The sequence below is a fragment of the Pseudonaja textilis genome, chromosome 5 (assembly GCF_049901715.1).
Source record: "Pseudonaja textilis isolate UNSWEBS1 chromosome 5, rPseTex1.2, whole genome shotgun sequence".
NCBI classification, from domain to species: domain Eukaryota; kingdom Metazoa; phylum Chordata; class Lepidosauria; order Squamata; family Elapidae; genus Pseudonaja; species Pseudonaja textilis.
In genome coordinates, this window is record NC_141994.1 from 64,250,456 (window position 1) to 64,270,965 (window position 20,510).

At 39.8% G+C, this 20,510-nt stretch overlaps 1 protein-coding gene across 1 annotated transcript; it reads right to left on the bottom strand.

The window, feature by feature from the left end:
- Positions 1–1,916: 1,916 nt before the first annotated feature.
- On the bottom strand, positions 1,917–12,815 carry RERGL (RERG like). The gene is made up of 5 exons (XM_026713380.2): positions 12,583–12,815; positions 7,350–7,406; positions 7,012–7,085; positions 5,742–5,890; positions 1,917–3,349 (listed from the first exon to the last, which is right to left on the bottom strand). The coding sequence occupies exons 1-5, from the start codon at positions 12,632–12,634 to the stop codon at positions 3,067–3,069; spliced, it is 615 nt and encodes a 204-aa protein (XP_026569165.1). The 5' UTR covers positions 12,635–12,815; the 3' UTR covers positions 1,917–3,066.
- Positions 12,816–20,510: the final 7,695 nt, after the last annotated feature.

The following is a 20,510-nucleotide window of genomic DNA, read 5'->3' on the forward strand; positions in this document are numbered from 1 at the left end:
CTATCTATCTATCTATCTATCTATTCCAAGGGTCTCCAAACTTGGCAAGTTTAAGACTTGTGGACTTCAATTCCCAGGATTCCTGAGCTAGCATGACTGGAGGAGGTATTCAGGGAGTTGAAGTCCACAAGTCTTAAAGCTGTTGAGTTTGAAGACCCCTGGGTTAAAGTCACAAAAGTAGAAACTGGGGGACTGTACGTTTTAGTTTTCCTTGGGCAATAAGGAAGCCAGCTGGGTGACTTTGGACCAATCCATCTCTTTCAGCTCTTGGAAGAAGACCATAGTAATGGTAGCATGCTAAAGGTGGTGTGTTGGGGGTGATACACTTTGAGAATAGGTAGTAAGGTGAAGAGTCTATCTAGTGGGTGTAGAGTTGGGTCACTTCTGCTAGGGCACGATCTTCTGTCAGTGACAGAGATGAAGCAGGGTGGACTAATGGTGGTTTAGCCAGGGCACCTTGAATCATGTGGCAGCTGCATATCCCTCTGACCTACTTTTGGTGTCAAATACGCAAGGTAACATCACTGTATAACAAACTACTTCCAAATGGTGACGTTGACATTATCAGTGATATTGAATATTTCCAGCACAGAGGAATGAGGACGGTCTTAATAACAGTCAGGATGAAAAATAATGTAAATCCCTCACTGTACTTCATCCTACTGATTCTTGGCGGATGTATCTTTTCTTTTATGTACACTGAAAGCATATGCACCAAGACCAATTCCTTGTATGTCCAATCACACTTGGCCAATGAAGAATTCTATTCTATTCTATTCTATTCTATTCTATTCTATTCTATTCTATTCTATTCTATTCTATTCTATTCTGTTCTGTTCTATTCTATTCTATTCTATTCTATTCTATTCCATTCTATTCTATTCTATTCTACAAATAGGTTACTTTTTTCCCCAGGCAAGAAGATGCTACAAGCACTGCAGCATCCTGCTCATTCACCTTCCTATATGACACCAATGTTTATCAAATTTTTGTTATTTGTTTCCTCTTTAGCAGTGCAACAGATTAACAGAGTTGGAAGGGACCTTCTAGGTAAACTAGTCCAAGCCCCCGCCCAAGCAGGAGACCCTACATCATTTCTGACAAATGGCAGTCTAATCAATTCCTGAAAGTCTCCAGTGATGGAGCTCCCAGAACTTCTGAAGGCAAAGCTGTTCCATTGGTTGATGGTTCTCACTGTCAGAAAAGCTCTCCTTATTTCTAGTTGAATCTCTCCTTGTTCAGTTTCCATCCCTTATTCCTTGTCTGGCCTTCAGGTGCCTTGGAAAATAGCTTGACCCCTTCCTCTCTGTGGCAGCCCCTCAAATATTGGAACACTTCTATCATGTCTCCCCAGGTCCTTCTCTTCAGTAGACGAGCCCAGTTCCTGTCACCATTCATCGTACGTTTTAGTCTCCAGTCCCCTCATTATCCTGGTTGCCCTTCTCTGTGCTTTTTCTAGAGTCTCAACATCTTTTTTATGGTATAGTGACCAAAACTGGATGCAGTACTCTAGGTGTGGTCTTACTAAGGCTTTATAGAGTGGCATTAGAACCTCACTTGTTCTTGAGCCTCTTAGGTCAGTCCAGTACACTATGTCAGTGTTTGTTTTTTGCTTTGCTTGAATTTCTGTGTCAGACCTCTTGTTAATTCATACCTTGGGAACCAGATGACTTATTATATGGCTTTGGTCTCTGCAGCCTCCTGTGCTTACTCAGCAAAAAGCAATAACTCCAAAACCCATAACGAGAAATCAACAACTCTTAAGAAGTATCGCTGGACTGGTTTCACCATGGAGTGGGGGAACCTCTGTAGGAGAGAAAATGAACTGAAAATATACTTGGCCGGTTCGTGCTGAAGCTGCACCCCCACTTTCTCAAGCGACATAATTTGGAATGCTGTCATCACAGAGAGCAGAGTTTTTATTTTTATTATTTATTGATTAAATTAATAAGCTGCCCATCTCACTATCAAGGGATTCTTCTGGGCAGCTGTTGAGAGTTGCATATTTCGGAGAGTGGAAAGAGTGTTCACATTTCCAAATGCATTTTGCATCCTAGTGTTCATGTTACCCACAAGCAGGAAAAAACAGCAAGAGGTGGAGATCAAATTTTCCACAAACTTATGTAGCAATATGCTACATCCTGTTCCGCCCCCCACTCCAGTTTACCTTTAAAAAAAAGCCATCAGTTTCTCACTGGTTTTGCAATATTTAATGTAAGGGCAGACTTAACAAGAAGTCCCTGATTCTGCACTTAAGTAGTTAAAAGGACACTAAAATATATTAGAAGGGAACACTGCCACATAGTTGATTGCAGCCAAAAGCTGGAAAAAGGAATTAGCTGATAAGATTTCAGTCAGATTTTAATCTTCTCCTAAGTCTGTTCCAAGCTAAGGAAAGGAACTGTAGCTAGGAAAGCACAAGTTAAATTGATATGAGTTTAATGTCACTTCTGGAAAAGATGCTAAAAGTTCAAGACTTTCCTTCTCTCCTGCTTCATCAAAGACCTTGGTGATGTTTTGGGTAATCATTTCCCAATGTAAATTGTGGACTGCCTCTCTCTCACCACAGACCAAAAGAATTTTGTTATAGCTGAAATCAATACCATAATGTTTCCCATGCTTGCCATTTTAAAGATATTTGGACTTCAACTCCCAGAACACCCCAGCCAGCATTGCAATACATACATCTTATAAATGGCTAAGCGTGGGAAACATTGATCTAGGCACCACACCACATTGTTTTCCAAGCCTTATTCATATTGCCTGCCACTGGATCCACTTAAGATGATTAATGATTAACTCACAGTTCACTCCTTAACAACCATATATTAGTATGCTCAAAAATCAATCTGCTTCCACGAAAAACTAAATTCCCAGAAGATTTATCAAAAGGCTAGATTTAAGCGATGATTTTTGCCATGCTGGGTGGGAATACACCAATTATTTCTGTGGCTTCCTTGGGTGACATGCTAAGATCTTCACGTGAACTAGATCCTTTGGGCATGTGTGTGCATATGTGTACGAGACAGTGTCTTGGCTCCCTGCCCGTTTCTGGTGGGCCTGTCACTAAACAGATTTCCTCCTCTTCCCGAACATGTTATTGATCAGTTTGGCCATGGATTTTGAGCCACTGGGCCGTCTTTTCTCCTTCCCCTTGGGATGAGCCGCAAGGCTTTTCAAAGCTTGGCTGAACATCGTTCCCACTTCCTGGCACTGTTCTGCAGCAGAGAGTTCACAAAACTGGCATCTGTAATCCAGGGCCAACTTCTGTCCTTCATCCCAACCGACTTCTCGTACGTGGCACAAATCCTGCTTGTTCCCAACCAAAACCACGGTGCACTCTGATGTTCTGGACAAACAAAGTTGGGAAAAAGGAAGGTTATAAACAAAGAACTTTCTTCTGCTTAGCTCATGCTAACATCAGTCCTTTCCATTAAGGGGTTTGAAATGTTAGATCTCTGGACATGGAACTTGAATGAGAGGCAATATATTTTTATTTAGTTAAGTCATTTATATTAAAATACCATCTTATACAGGTAGTTCTCAACTTACAGCCAGTCATTTAGTGACTGTTCAAAGTTTCAATGGTCCTACCTGTATGTACAATCTCTCTGGTCACATGACAGCACTTCAGGAACTTGAAGTGCCATATTTATGTGATTGTATTTTACAATGGTTTTGCCAAAAACTGTTATTTGCTGGTGATTTTCAGCAGAACTGCAGCTATAGTGAATCACTGGTTCACTTAACAACCATGCTGTTTCACAACCAAGACAGATAGGTTTTATTATGGCCATAACCTGAGCACTAGCTGTACAATGCAGTCTTGGGCATCGAAAGAGTAAATATATGAAAAGATACCAATTCAAATCTTACAAATTCAAAGGCTATCATACTTCAATCAAGGCATCAGAGCAACTTGTACCAACTGTGCATGAACTGAGCTCAGCCCACATCCCAGTCCAGAGCATGAGAAAACATCCAGCTCTGAGCAAACAGAGGAGAGAAATAGATAGGAGAGAGAGATGTAGGGAGGGAGTGAGGGAGGGGGAGAGAGAGAGAGAGAGAGATGATAGAGATGATAGATATGATAGATAAGATAAATAGGTCTATCATCTATCTTATAAGATAGATAGATAGATATCTTATAGATGATAGTCTATCATCTATCTTATAGATAGATAGATAGATAGATAGATAGATAGATAGATAGATAGATAGATAGATGTAGACAGACAGACAGATAGAAATACAGAAAGAGAGATATAGAGGTGAGAGAGGTGATAGACAGACAGATGATAGATAAATAGATGATAAATAGATAGGTAGGTAGGTAGATAATAGGTAGGTAGGTAGGTAGATGATAGGTAGGTAGATAGATGATAGGTAGGTAGATAGATAGAAAGATAGATAGATGATAGATAGATGGATAGATAGATAGATAGATAGATAGATAGATAGATAGATAGATAATAGGTGGGTAGGTAGGTAGGTAGGTAGGTAGATAGATGATAGGTAGGTAGGTAGGTAGATCAATTAATTGATCGATCGATAGATAGAAAGATAGATAGGTAGATAGATAGATAGATAGAGAGAGAGAGAGAGATAGATAGATAGACAGATGATAGGTAGGTAGATAGGTAGGTAGATAGATAGATAGATAGATAGACAGACAGATGATAGTTACATGGATAGAGAGAGAGAGAGAGAGAGAGAGAGAGATAGCAAATAGAGTAGAAGCTTTCCAACTCTCAAAAGGAAGGCTGTTCCATAAGGTAGATATCACTATAGAGAAGACATCTGGTTCTCCCAGATGACATTATTTGATAGAAGGGAGATACACAACTGTGTCTTTATACTGATGCACATTCCCAGTTGAGCTCACCTATGTAATTCATATATCCCTCTTTTTTAAAAAAAGTTTTCCATTTATATCATATTCAATATGCAATGCCTAAGTTAAAAATCAGCAAAGAATAAGATGCTTTCTCTGTAGGACCAGCCTATATTTTTTAACACAATGGAATTGTTGTGCTTTCAAAAGAACTGTTTGGGAAACAGTTTGGGCAAATTTTTAAAATGTTTCTATTAGAATCCTGATTGATCCTTAGTGTTTTTGTTTGCTTTTAAAGCAAGGAGAGTGAAGTATGAGCCACCACCGGCCATTTTCTCTGGAAAGTGAATGGACACGAACTTTTTACGTTGGACTATTGACAGTGACAGATTCACATATATGAAGACAAACGTTGCAAAAAATAACCAGTCATTGAAGAGTTGCTTTTATTGGATGGGGATCATCTTTCACACTAGCAATTTCTTTCCCACGCTGCAATTAAAAGCAGAGATTGAATTTCAGCTGGCTGACAGTTGTAAATGTCACACGGTTCCATAAAACTTACTCTGAGGTAGCTTGTTTCAGGGCTGTAGATAAGCTGACCCTAATAAACTGGTTTTTAAACTATGTAGAATTTCTATTTGGTAGGTCTGTGTGTAAAAAGGGGACTGGTTGAATCAAACTGGGTAGATGTACTTGCAATCAATTGGACTCATTGCTCCTGGTTTTTATTGGGTCTTCACCATGCTGGCTCAGGAATTCTGTGAGTCGAAGTCCACAAGTCATAAAAGGACCATGTTTCCCCACTCCTGACTTAAAGGGACCAAGTCTGAATCTAGCCCCATTTTTCCCTTATGGTCCACGCAAACCTTTCCACTTTCCTAGCCACATTGTTTAGCTAACTTGCCTTTTGCAAGCTCCTCCATGACACTCACGGATCCTGTACAGCAACGCTTTTGCGAACACAAATGAAGTTCTATCACTGATGTCATAGACCACAACAAATCCATCTGCCCATTGGAGTTCATGTGCAAGTAACAAATTCCCTGGCCGAGGCTGGAAGGCAAAAAGACAAGCAGTTTATATGGTGCTTTTGGATGGAAGAAGACTAATTGAAAACACAACTGATCATCCACCATCATCTTGGTGTCAACACTTAGCAACCACACAGACAGATTTTCTCCTGGAGGATCTGTTTCTTAATCCAGCTCTTTGGGTTTCCAAAGTGTTGGGTTATATGGACAGAATGATATTATATTCCCACTGTAATTATGCAGGAACTTATTTTTTTAACAGAAGTTTTATTCCATGCTTTTTATAAAGTGGCTGGCATGCACAGTTTTACTGGTTCCATGGTTCCATTTGTTTTATCCCCATCATGAACTTGTAAAATAGATTACTCTGAGAGACGGCGAGTAAACCACAATTATTTAGAAAACCAACTAAGTGAAGAGTCCCTATCAACTCTAATCAAATTCTCCAACTGGCCATTTTCTCAAAGTGTAGAAAATCAACTTTGGTAGAAGCACAGTGCAATCTGTGCATGAGCTGAATTACACAATCTGTATCTGTTTAAATGATTTTGCAATTTATTTGAGTTCTCTGCCTTGGTAAACCAAACTATCATCCCAGGTATCGTCATAGGAGTAATCAAAAATGTCTTAAAGGCACTTTGAAAAGTAGCTGGTCTCAGGAACAATTCATAATCTCAGGTTGTTGGGTAAAACATCTCCCTTCTCAGTTACCTGTGGTATTGAATTCCTTCTGCTATCCATTTCTAGTCCTGTTTTAGGCATGAAAGTCAACTGGAAGGCAACCTTGGGCCAATCAGCAGAATGTGAATTCTACTCCCACCTTGGTCATGAAGCAAGTTGGGTGACTTTGGGCCAATCACCAGGAGACAGTGAGTTCTAGACCCTCTCTAGGCATGAAAGCCAGCTGGATAACCTTGGGCCAATCACCAGAAGACAGTGAGTTCTAGTCCTGCCTTAGGGCATGAAAGCCAGCTGGGTGACTTTGAGCCAATCACAATGAGACTGTGAGTTCTAATCTTGCCTTTGGTACAAAAACTGGCTGAGTGACTTTGGGCCAAACACTTTTTCTCACTCCACCCCACCATTGCAGGAAAAATAGGAGGAAGTAGAATTTATTATGCGTATTCTAGTTTTCCAACTTACTTGGGAACAAGGATCATATATTTCCAAGTTAATTTGCTTTCCATCCAGACACAAATGTTTTGTATAAATGCATTCTGAGAGGGGAAAAAAGAGAGAGGAATAAACAGGCTGGGTAGAGCTACCATCATTTTTACATCCCAAAGCAATATAACAAAGATGAATCAATCTATCGCTACCCCTTCCTTGTCTGAATCTGGTATTTAACCAGAAAATAATGTTAATCTTCAGGCCCAAAAGAAATGACACATACACATTCCCCTTCTATTACCAGCAGTAACATCTGAATCATCTGAGTTTAAATAAAATGCAAGGAAGATTCAAAGTGAGTGGAAGCTTACCAGAATCGGAGGCATATTCTCCTATGAAACGCTTCGTCAGAAAGCGCACCGTAAGGGCTGAAAAGACAAAATAAAGAGGCCATAGGAGTGTTGCTTTGGCCACATGTTTTTCTAAAGAAAATCTCTCTGGATTTTAACCTCTTTTTTGGTCTCAGGTATATCCAGCTAATAACTGGATTATGAGTCAGGCTACCAACCTATATACAGCAGACAAGATACACAGATCTTTCTACTCCTATTTTGCCTCGGTTCTGAAAATTTTATATTTGTTTTAAGTTTCCCAGTTTAATTAGCCAGTGCAATACAAGGCTTATTTAGGTCCCAAGATGTAAACCAGGAATCAACTTCTGGCGCCAGAGATGAAGAAATGAATAGAGTCTCAAATGTTAAGGTGTATTTATGTGAATGCGACCATTCCTACTTCACCGAAGACTTTCTAAACAGGAACAATACAGGAGCAATCCCTGGCTTCACACACTGTACTTGGCTATTATTTTACCATGATTTATTTATTCAAGCATATTAGGGTAGCCCAAACTGGACTTCAATAATATGTATAATCACTAGAGACAAAACGTTGACCCTTGGGGGAAAAAAACCCCAAACAACAATTAAAACTATCCACTATCTCTAATTTTGAAGGCATGATTTTCCAAAGAAAAGGTCTCTAGAATGCTGCCTTTTTTTTCTTCCCAGGCATATACAGCAAAGCCTGGATTTTGAGTGCTACTATGAGTGTGTGTGTGTGTGTGTGTGTGTGTGTGTGTGTGTGTCAGTGGTGGGATTCAAACCTTTTTACTACTGGTTCTGTGGGCGTGGCTTGGTGGGCGTGGCAGGGGAAGGATATTGTAAAATATCCAGTCAGGGGTGGTATTTGCCGGTTCTCTGAACTACTCAAAATTTCCGCTACCAGTTCTCCAGAACTGGTCAGAACCTGCTCAATAGCACCTCTGGTATGTGTGTATTTCATAAAGGAAAAAGTCCTATATACTTCTGCACTGCAAAAATCAGTATTACAGCTAGATGGCAGGAAAGGGATATAGAAAGTTATTAAAGCTGCCATCTAGTGGTCAGGTAGTTGTTTCTGCCAGATGTTATATGAATTACTTGTAGCATCCCTGCAGCCACATGATCAAAATGAAAGTGTTTGACAACTAGCATGTATTTACAAAGGCTGCAGCATCCTGAGGATCACATGATCACCATTTGAGACTTTCCCAGGGGGCTTCCAACAAGGACACTCAATGGGAGAATCCAGGTTTGTTTAAGACCACCTGACTCGTTTAAGAATTGCAATGGTCCCCTTAACTACCCTGGCAGATAAGGTGGCAAAATAGGGTACGACTCACTTAACAACCACATTTCTTAGCAACAGACATTCCAGTCCCAATTAGGGTTGTACTATGAAGGCCAAGTCTTCCCTACTACTTCATATTGTTCCTCAATCCCTGTTGTGAAGGGCAAAGGCGAAGAAGGAGAAGACGTGCCAAATTCCAAGCAGAAAATGGCAATTACTTCATGTTCACACAGCACAATTCTTCATAGGGAAGTCACTAATAGTGGTTATATTTATATGGCCATGATGGGACAGTGGTTAGAATGCAATATTGCCGGCTAACTCTGCCCACTGCCAGGAGTTTGATCCTGACCGGCTCAAGGTTGACTCAGCCTTCCATCCTTCCGAGGTCAGTAAAAGGAGGACTCAGATTTTTGGGGACCATAGGCTGATTCTGTAAACCACTTAGAGAGGGCTGTAAAAGCACTGTGAAGTGGTATATAAGTCTAAGTGCTATTGCTATTGCTATTATATGGATTTTAAAAAGTACCTCCACAGCCATATTAAAAAGCCTGTGTGATCTAACAAGTTGTGTGAAGGTGGCTATTGAAGTCCCATTGCTAACATGGTTTTGCATAGAAACAACTGGAAAGAAGGCTGGAAAAGCAGAAAAAGATAGCCATCTGGAATTATATTTTCCATTATGGATAATACCCAGCTCAACATCTGGTTTTTTTGAGATTATCTCTCTCTTGCTTATCTTCCATGATGCAAGGACACCTAAACAGTCTTTCACCTGGATTAGATTTCAGATCTGATTGTTGCATCGTGTATCTTCAAGTTATGCCTTGGGCTTATACAAGCTACACTAGACTAGAATTGCATTTCATCCAAAATTAGAACCTTAGAAGTAAAGCCTAAAATTAGAAGGAAGGCTGTTACAAGATTTATGTTTTGCTCTGAGCCGTAATTTATTATAATCATTATCAAACAGACCATCAAGGTTCCCTACACATGGGTTATGACTTAAACCATGTTGCACAAAGCACACTGGCCTGTTCATATATCTTGCTAAGTCCAAACCAAAAACTCATCATTCTGGTTTAGCATAATTGTGAAAACCCAACGGACTTCTAAATTTAGAATTAAATCCTAAAAATGATCCTGAATTTTAACCACATTTTGTCAAATAACTCATAATAATCTCATTTACCTATCACATCATAATCTAATCTATAGCTTTGTACATTGTGATAAACTAAACATAAACCATAGTCTTTAGCATTATGCATAATTGAGATATTAACAGTTTTTCTCTCACTATAACTTACAAAGTGATCTTTAGTATATATTTTCAACTTCCACTTACCAAGGTAAAAAGCAGTTTTACACCAGATTTGTTAATGGATATTGTTATTGGATAATGGATAATCACTGATTCTAAACTATATTTCATTGCTTCAATCACTAGGTTAGTGGAATTATGGATTGAGTGAATGGAAATACCAAGACTATTATGACAACTCTTATTTTCCGATAAAATTTCAACTTAAGAGACCATTCCAGAGAAAGGAATGTCTGTTAAATCCAATTGTTTGTTAAATCCAAATGTATATCGTTTGAGTACATTTTTATCACTTGCAATAATTACATCATCTGACCAGCTGGGCACATCGTATACTTTGGAGTGTCATACCAGTGAAATAATAGACTGGAAAATATAATTTTGCTCATTAAGGTTCAAGAAACTACTGTACAGTAGAAAAACTGGAATGCAATAGATTAGCAGGTTGGAAAAGAGCAAAGAGATTGGTGATACAGCTGGTAATCCTTCAAGGGCAAACAGGTCAAAGATGTAACCATTTATGCAGTAATGATCTCTACTTAAACTTTACTCTAGCATCGAAATAAGATATTAAAGAATTGTGAAAAGGAGAGACCTGGAGAAACGCTGACAACCATACTTAGTAAGATACTATTCCTAGAACATTTTCGCATTTTATTAGATTATAGAATAAAATACAAAGATAAAATACAAAAATGTGAAAGCAAATAATAGGAGACAGAAAAGTGAGGGGGGAGAGAGATTTGTTGATTTGTTGTTATAGAAATTGATAGTTTATATTGTTTTGGAAAAGTAAAAAGTGGAGGTTCGATGTTATTTGCTTTATTTTACTGCAACAGAGTGAGGCCGAAGTCAATGCTTTTTCTATTCCTAGAACATTTACAGAATAACAGAGTTCGAAGGGACCTTGGAGGTCTTCTAGTCCAACCCCCCACTCAAGCAGGAGAACCTATACCATTTCAGTCAAAGGGTTGTCCAATCTCTTCTTAAAAACTTCCAGTGTTGGAGCATTTGCAACTTCCGGAGGCAAGTCCTTCCATTTGATTAGTTGTTCTGTCAGAAAATTTCTCCTTAGTTCTAGGTTGCTTCTGTCTTTGGTTAGTTTCCATCCATTGCTTCTTGTCCTGCCTTCAGGTGCTTTGGAGAATAGCTTGACTCCCTCTTCTTTGTGGCAATCCCTTAGAGGTTTCATGAATTGCACCTCAATTTGGAGGAATTTTTAAAATAAAAAGTGGAATCCCATTCTAAATTAATAAAGTGCAAGTTGCGACACCAAAAAGTTATTTTTTTAAAAAAAGAAAAGAAAATGGTGTGAGCTTATTATCGGAATACTTTTGCTGTATCAGCTGAATGTATTTCAAAGGCTGGAAAATAAATTTGCAACAGGTAACCAGTAGCTGCGCGAGCCAGTTTGGTGTAATGGTTAAGGGCAGAGATGGGGAAATTTGAATTCCAGTTTCACCTTGGGCACAAAACCAGCTGGGAGACCATGGGCCATGGGCCAGTCACCCTCCCTCAGCCCTAGGAAGGAGGCAATGGCAAACCCCTTCTGGAAAACCTTGTCAAAAAATCTGCAGGTAATCCAGGTAGACTCTGAGAATCAGACACAATTGAATGAAAATAACAATACCAGAGTCTATCACAGACAGACACCTGGTGGCAATTTACTATTCATGTGTAATAGCAAACAACATCAAGACATCTGATCAACTTTGGGATGGCTTGTTACCATCAGGTGCCACTGGGGTTGGTCAACATGCAGCAGATTTGGGTGTCTCCAAAAACATGCTCAACTGGTTAGTACTTGGATGAGAGGCCACTAGGAAATCATAGGCCCGAGAAGTGAGGAAATCCACCCCACAATTAGGACCTGCAAAGAATTTCAATAAGCTTGCTAAAAAAGTCTTCATGTAGACTACCAGGAATAAGTGCTACTCTATCTGGGCTATTGCAACAGGTACAGACAACCAGAGAATTTCAGTGTCGGTCTTCCTCAGGTGGCCATCCATATTTTTGCAGGAGTGGAGATAAGTTCAACTCAAAGGGGACTAATGGACTCCCACAAAGAAGGAGTCAACCCATTCTCCAAAGGGCCTGAAGGCAGGACAAGAAGCAGTGGATGGAAGCTAATCAAGGAGAGAAGCAACTTTCCTAACAGTTAAATCGGTGGAACGACCTGCCACCAGAAGGTGTTGATGCTCCAACACTGGAAGTTTTTAAGAAGGGATTGGACAACTTGTCTGAAAGGGTGTAGGGTTTCCTGCCTGAGAAAGGGGCTGGACTAGAAGACCTCCAAGGTCCCTTTCTAACTCTGTTCTTCTATTATTCGGAATTTTTTTTGTAAGAATAGTCTGAAAGGGTGTAGGGTTTCCTGCCTGAGAAAGGGGCTAGACTAGAAGACCTCCAAGGTCCCTTCCAACTAACTCCGTTATTTCTTCTGTCATTTCTCACCAGCTCCGTACGTCCAGGAGAGCGCTCAGACAGAAGGTGCGATTCCCGCGATCACTCGTGGACGTGGGGGCGTTAACGATTCCCTTTCTGTAGCCAGCAAACCTCCCCCACCCCACCCACCCACCCCCGCACCGGCCAGGAAGCGCCGCGCCGGAGCCTACCGGATTTGCCCGTCCCTTCGCTGCCCAGCACGGCTACCCGCACGCCATTCATCCCCGGCGCCACTCCGAGCGCCCAAGTCAGACAACTTCTCCGCCGGGCGGGCGGGCAGGCTGGCTGACCCGGGACGTGTGGAGATGCTCCAGCAGCGGAGAGCCCTTTGCTTTGAAGGTTGTCCGTTGCTTCCCTTTTCGCTCCCTGCGATGCCTGGGAAGCAACTCGGCTTGCCCGCTGCACCGTCCCGCGGCTATATATATATAGATAACCTCTCGGGCTGCGGACGTCAAGCCGGAGTGGGTGGCTGGGGAGGAGGGTAGCGTTTGAACAGAGATCAAAGACCCGCCCCTCTTCTTTCCCAGCCCGCGTGGATTAAGCCGAAAATGCAACCGGTCGTCTGAATTGGCTCGGTGTCTTTTTCCGGCTTCCGCGCCGCGATGTTGGGTTTGGTGGGTTTCGCCACCCCCCTGATCCCAAGATGTGAGAAGAAGGGAGAATCAAGAAGCGAAACTGGCTTGTTAGTTGGTCAAGTTTCCCGTTCTGTTGGACACGGGTCTCTTAACACGACTTTCGGAGCTTCCCACAGTGGCTGGATTCGCGAGAAAAATTTGAGCAACCCATTCAAGCAGAAGTCTCCAAAACTTGCCAAGCTTAAGACTTGTGGACTTTCAACTCCCAGAATTCCCGAGCTAGCGTGGCTGGCTAGGGAATTCTGGGAGTTGAAGTCCAGGGGTCTTAAAATTCCCAAGATTGGACAGCCCTGGTGTAAGAGGTCTCAGAAAATACTTGCCTTCAACTCTCAGAAAGTGGGATGGAAGAAACAGGACCATCTCCTTTCATAGTCTCTGTTCATATATTCATGGAAGAAAGATTGGTCAAGATGAAGTATTGAGTTGCATTTAAGCATTTAAGCCAAGGGTCTTCAAACTTAGCAAGTTTAAGGCTTGTGGATTTCAACCCCCAGAATTCCATGACTGGAGGAGAAATTTTGAGAGTTGAAGTCCACAAGTCTTAAAGCTATCAAGGTTGAAGGCCCCTGCCTTAGTTTATAACCATAATTTGGACCAGAGTGGCACCACTAAGCAAGAATTCTGGGAGTTGAAGTCTTCAAAGTTGCCAAGTTTGGAGACCTCTGGCATAAAGGAAAGAGCAGCTCTGGCATAGGACCTCTGGGGTGCTATAACAAGGCAAGTTTTAAGACTTGCGTGGATTTCAACTCCCAGAATTCCTGAACTCACATGACTGGAGGAGGAATTCTGGGAGTTGAAGCCCACAAATCTTAAAGCTGTCAAGTTTGAATTAAAGGCTGCTTGGTGCACTCTCAGCTTGCTTGTTTTCTTGCAGATGTTTCATTACCCTAACTCGATAACATGGTCAGTGCTAATGATTAAAAGATGCTGGCACTGTACTTCAACAATGATTAATGCTAATGGTGTTTAGATGGGGGGTTGGGTGTGTTCATAGTAAAAAAAAAAAACCTCTGTCCAGAAAAAGATTTAAAATAATAAGCAAGTTAAGTGTGCAATGCGAGGATAAAAGTTTGCTAATTGGCCATTAAACAAGATTCCTAGCAGAAAACTACCCATAGTTGAATGATTATCGGACAGGCATTTCATTGAGTCAAGTGGGACTTTATTCCCAGGACAGTGTAATTATTTTGTAAGGTGAATGGATCCTCCAAGTCCAGGAGCAACGTACCAGTTTTTCAGAGCCTAAACCTCTCTGGTTGTAATTGCACTAAAAAGATCTACAGGTGGTTCTCAACTTATGACCACGATTAAGGCCCACATTTTGGTTGTTAAGTGAGGCATTTGTTAAAAGTGAGTTTTGCCCCATTGTACGACCTTTCTTGCCACCACTGTTAAGTGAATCACTGCAATTGATAAGTTACTACCACAGTTGTTAAGTGAATCTGGCTTTCCCATTTGATTTTGCTCGTCAAAAAGTTGCAAAAGGTGATCACATGACTTTAGGACACAGCAATAGTCATAAGTATGAGTCAATGGCCAAGCATCTGGATTTTGATCATATGATCATGGGGCTGCTATAAAGGTCATAAGTGTGAAAAATGGTCATAAATCACTTCGTTCAGTGCTGTTGTATCTTTGAATGGTCCCTAAATGAACTCTCATAAGTCGAGGAGTACTTTTCTTCGAACCTAGCTCATGATATACATAGCTATGTAAAAAGATACATATTGTATTTATTTATTAAACTCATATGCCACCATCTCACCTAGAGGTAATTCTTCACAGATTAGAATAATAAAAATAGCAAGATAAAACATTAAAACAATAAATGTTACACTAAAATGGATTCAAAATGGACAAGATGGGAAGGAAGGGAGCAAGATGCCCCTGGGGACAAAGTGGGGTCTTAGCTATATAATTCTTTATTCAATGTTTTAAACAAGAAAAAAAAAACCCAATGCAATCTAATAAAATAAGAAGGAAAAAAAAAAAACTAAAAATGACAAGCAAAGAAAAAAATGAGGAAAAAAGCTATAAAGAAAAAAACTAAATTCTAATGATTTTACAGATGTAGCCCAAACAGCTAAGTTAGCAATAACATGGAAATAATTTCGCATCTTCCAGGATGTTTTTATTGTTGTTGTTGTTGTTGTTGTTGTTGTTGTTATTATTATTATTATTATTATTAGTAGTAGTAGTAGTAGTAGTAGTAGTAGTAGTAATAGTAGTATGTTGCAGTGTATGAATCTGGTCAGTTGTTCCTTTTTCAGCTCTCTGCAGACTCCAGAAGGTTGTCACATGCTAGTTTGATTATTAGGACTCTACAGAGATCTGGATTCAAAAGGCAAAAGGTGGTTTGGGAGAAAGGCTTTAATTGTGAGGTTATGATTGCCATCACCATCAAAGCTGACACCAGCCAGAGCATAGGAAAACTCAAAGAAGCAGTGCAAGATCAGAAGACCTGGCTTGTAGAATCGCCAAGAATTGGATATCAACCGAATGGATAGCATCATCATCATTGTCATGATCGACATCTTGATGGTTTTGGCTCCTCCTTGTAGTCACATCTGGATGGGAAATTTCGTTCTGCCATAGAAGCTGTTCCAACGTAGAATAAGAAAAATACCAAATAAAACTTTTCTGTTCATGGCTACTTAATCCATATTACCAGAAGAAAATGATGGGAAGGATCTATTGGCATTCTATTTAGGGGAACAAATACTTTGCAGCAAATACAGTTGTTCAGTTTGGCCACAGGATTTGATAAAACCTTTTTTGTCATATCAGGCCCAGATCTTTTCATGATCTAAGCTTGAAGATTCGTTCCCAGACTATTTCCGCAGTTTGTAGCAATCCAGTAGCCCCTGGAGCCTCTGAGCAACAGGATCAGGGCCTGAGAAAAAAAGCTTTTTAATCCTAAATTCCCACTCCGCGACTGACAGGCTGGGATGGATGAAAATATGGTATGCCAATTGTGAGTTGTCAGACCTATTTTTAGTATTGGAATGCAAGATTTTTGCTTTAGCTCTTGTGTTTATATCAAAACAGACCTGCGCTCTGCCTGCCATATAATTTTAGTCCTTTGCATTAGCAAACTAAACACTGTTGATTCTCACCGCAAAGGGAAACATTTAATAAACTCAGAAAACAGGATAGGGGAGCTTTAAAGATTACAATACTTCACAGAAAGTCTACTTCCTTGCTTATTTTCATATTCCATGCGTGTTTCTTTTTTTTTTTAAAGCCCATAGCATTATTATAACATTTATGTGGTTAGTTACCATAACTTAAGAACACACATTAGATAGTATTCTTCTTCACTAGCAAAAAGAGAAATAGCCTTTTGACACAAAAATTTGGCTATTCTAGGCTCTTCACTTTAATTTACTGTGTTAAAGATGGGAAAATAGCTAATCTGTGAGTGATTCTTGCTTAATACCATTTTTTTTCCATTTCAGAGACACTCTTTCTCCATTTTGAGATGGCATTACAATTACAGGTGTAGAATATAGTCCCTTTGGCAATTCTATAATGTTAATGTACATTTCCTCAGAAGTGGTCTTTCTTTTTCTGCCTTTCTACCATGTAATTAAGAATTATCCTCTACCCACCCTCCTTGATTAAAATATTTAATTGAGATTCTCGTTTGCTTTCTTTAATTAGTCATTTCCTGATACTTTCTCTGGTCATTAGCTGCCTTTTAATTAGTTGACAAGAAGTAATGACAAGCAGAAATAACTAATTCTAGGGCCAGAAGCAAAGGGGGGTGGGGAACCAGCAGCACTTTTGATCATTCATTTGGAACAGGTTAGTGCTGAAATTGTATTTAAGCACAGATTAAATTTAAGAAGAAAAAAAAAGACCAGGCAGTTTTGATGATCTTGTCTGGGTTTTCATTAAAAACGGAATGAACAAAGGATATCCTCATTGGAAGAAATGGCTAATATGGAAGCTTGAAGCTGAAAAGAAGCTTGTTAATGATATTTCTGATATAGTGCTGACATTTCTCTTTGCTGTTGAAGTTTACCTGTATTGAGTGTCTAAAATGCAGAAGTAAATTGGCCTGTTGCTCCCTGAAGCTTCATCCCCTTTCTTCTCATACCTAGTGAAAAGAAACCCCATCAGCTTGGAACTGGTTGAGGGTGGGATTCAAAAATTCCAGCAAATGGTTTTCTGTGTGGTGGGCGTGGCTGTGGTGGGCGTGGCCATCCGGAACTTCCAGGAGGTCTGTTTTTTGCCCTCCTAGAGCCCCTGTGCAGCCCCTGCATTTACCTGCATGCAAAACGGGCCATGTGGAGACTCCTGGGAGGGGAGAGGCAGGGTGGGTGGGGCCAGCCGGTCAGTTCAACTATCAGTTTGGTCAACCAGATGTAAATTTAACACCTGGTTCACTCAAACTGGGCCGAACCGGCTGAATCCCACCCCTGAACTGGTTTCTGATTTAAGCCACCCCACACGGTGCTATGTTTCTAGCATAGTTTTGGCTACGCATTGTAGTCCTTTTAAGGTTTAATGTTTTATCTTGGTTCAATTCACCTGAGGGTTTTGGGCTGCCTTTTTGTTGTTCTGCAGTAGAGCGATGCTAAAACAGTTCCAAATACAGCCTGCCAAATTTCTTTATTTACGACTCCATCCAGTCACCCAAATGCACAGTTTATTGTTTACAACGAAAATAAATACTTCTGAGCTGAAAAATAGTTCAAATCTCAAAGGAGAGTTAGAAGCTGCACTAGCTAATAAAAATGACAGTATCTATCCTGTTTGTGTTAGTTGTGTGATAGAGTCCTGACTTAGATTTCTCAAAAGAAAAGAAGGGACAGAAAGAAACAGATTATTCTGATTAATGGAACTGCTAAACACTTTGCCTGGTAAATTACTAGAGGAAAACCTCAATTTTACAGCCCCCCATTCAGCAGACATGGGATGCAAGAGAGAGCAATCTGAATTCAGATTGCTTTGCTAAATGGTGACCATTGTTCTTTAAATCAGTTCAGGCAACATCCATACTTTTTATGTAAATTAGATAACTGTGAGGTAATTGGGGTAAAAATTACCTAGATACCACAAATCCAGACTTAACTGATATTCTATTTTAACACAAAACAATGGACACATAAAATAGAAGAGAGACATAAAATCCAGGTTTTACTGTACTTCTGTTTTCCACGTTAACCTGCATTAGTGAAACTGCTGTGCAAATACAACACCCAGAAGTCTTGTTAAACTGAGCAGGGTCCCAAAAGTAATGCTGCACGTAATTTGCTCTTCTATAGTTTACTTGTTCATTTGTTTTGTCAAATTTAAGTCATGCCCATCTCACTCTTAAGAGCGATTAGTTTTGGATTAATTTCTATCAGAGGGTTTTAAAACAGGATGAATGTAGCCAGGTTATAGTTCTAGGAGCACGGATGGAAAAAGTACAGATCATAAATCTCAAAAATTGTAAAAGAAATTCAGGAAAATGTCTGCCTTGCATAGGGACACATCATAAGCCATGTATGTTTTCCTGATATATATATCCATATCTATATCTATATATCTATATCTATCTATCCATCTATGTGTGTGTGTATCTATATCTATATCTATATCTATCTATCTATCTATCTATCTATCTATCTATCTATCTATCTATCTATCTTTCTTTCTTAAGTTTTCGTGGGTACTTACATGTATGGTATTCAGCTTTGTGGGGGTATTCCCACGTCATTGTAGTTGTGCTTTTAAAGTTGTAGCAACGTTTCGGCAGAATCTCATCTGCCATCATCAGGCTTCTGTATTGTGTTTGTCTGTGTGTCAGAAAGTCTGTGTGCAAGGGCTAAATTGATCAATGATACAAAGGCAAAGATCTCTGTAATGGTAGCTTAATACTTTGATGATGTCAGCAGAGGCTGACGAAAGCTTTACATTAAATATAATTTTAAGTTCCAGAGATTGCAGGATATCTGTTTCTTCATATATATCTATATCTGTATCTGTATCTATATCTATATATATATATATGTGTGTGTGTGTGCATATATGTGTGTGTATGTGTATACATATACAGATTGCCATCTTTCTTTTATATATAAAAACTAGTTAAAGCAGCTTATAAAGATGACAGTCTAAACTTCAGAGACGTCAATGGGTCTGCTTAACCCTGGTTTGCTGAATAAACAAGGAAACATCCAGTTTTGATCACCACAATGTAGAAAAGATGTCGAGACTCTGGAAAGAGTGCAGAGAAGAGCAACAAAGATGATTTGGGCATTGGAGGTTAAAACATACTAAAATGTTTGCTTTAATTGGGTATGTCTACCGGTAGTTTAATGAAAAGAAAGACTAAGGGTAACATGATAGCAGTGTTCCAATATCTGAGGGGCTGCCACAAAGAAGAGGGAGTCAAGTTAATCTCCAAAGCACCTGAGGGTAGGACAAGAAGCAATGGATGGAAACTAATCAAGGAGAGAAGCAACCTAGAACGAAGGAGAAATTTACTGACAGTGAGAACAATTAAGCAGTGGAACAACCTTCCTCCAGAAGTTGTGGATGGTCCAATACTGGAAATTTTTAAGAAGAGATTGAGCAACCATTTCTCTGAAAAGGTATACAGTGTTCTGCCTAAGCAGGGGGTTGGACTAGAAGACCTCCAAGATCCCTTCCAATTCTGTTATTCTGTTAAACCACACTATGCAAAATCCAAACCAAACTAAACATATGTCAGCCTAGTGTGGTATGTGAAGGCAGCCTCTATGTGGTGTTTTAAAATTCTAAGGAAGTGACTTACCGTTTGCTGATGAAATTTGCGATTTTAAAGCACTTTTCCTCACATGTACTGAAAAAAAAATCCTCCTTCTGAGAACAGTTGCCTGATCATTCAATACAGAAGGTTGTTTTCTGTGTCCTAATACAGTAGTGTATCACTTCGGGGAGCTTTTCCTTTTTATTCCCAGCAATATCTCTGCAATTAACAAAATTATACAGGCCCATTTAAAATCCACGCAGCTGCTTTGTAGACACTGTTTTGTGAAGAAGCATTAGAAACATCATTGACATTCAGTAATATTGAGGTGTGTTACCAATTATTCCCAGCATGTATGCCTCTGGTACTTATGATTCATCATGAATACTTATGATTTGGTAATCATTCTTTTTCTCTCTCAAACGTTCCTGCCCAAGCCTTTACTGACCACCATGATTTATTGTTACAGAAGCTAAGGAATAATCCACTGTTGGGCAATAACAGCTAATGCATACCACCTACTGGTTATAATTATATTCAACATTTTTACCCCTTGTAGGCTATTAAGACTAGCTTGAGATTCAACTGTCTATTCTTGTGCATAAATATCAGATCTTGGTTCCTGATGTATGTATGTATGTATGTATGTATGTATGTATGTGTTATGTCTCCTCTTGGAAATTCAAACGAACAAACACAAAGCAGCCGTTTCACAATCAAATCAAACTGAAGGAAAATA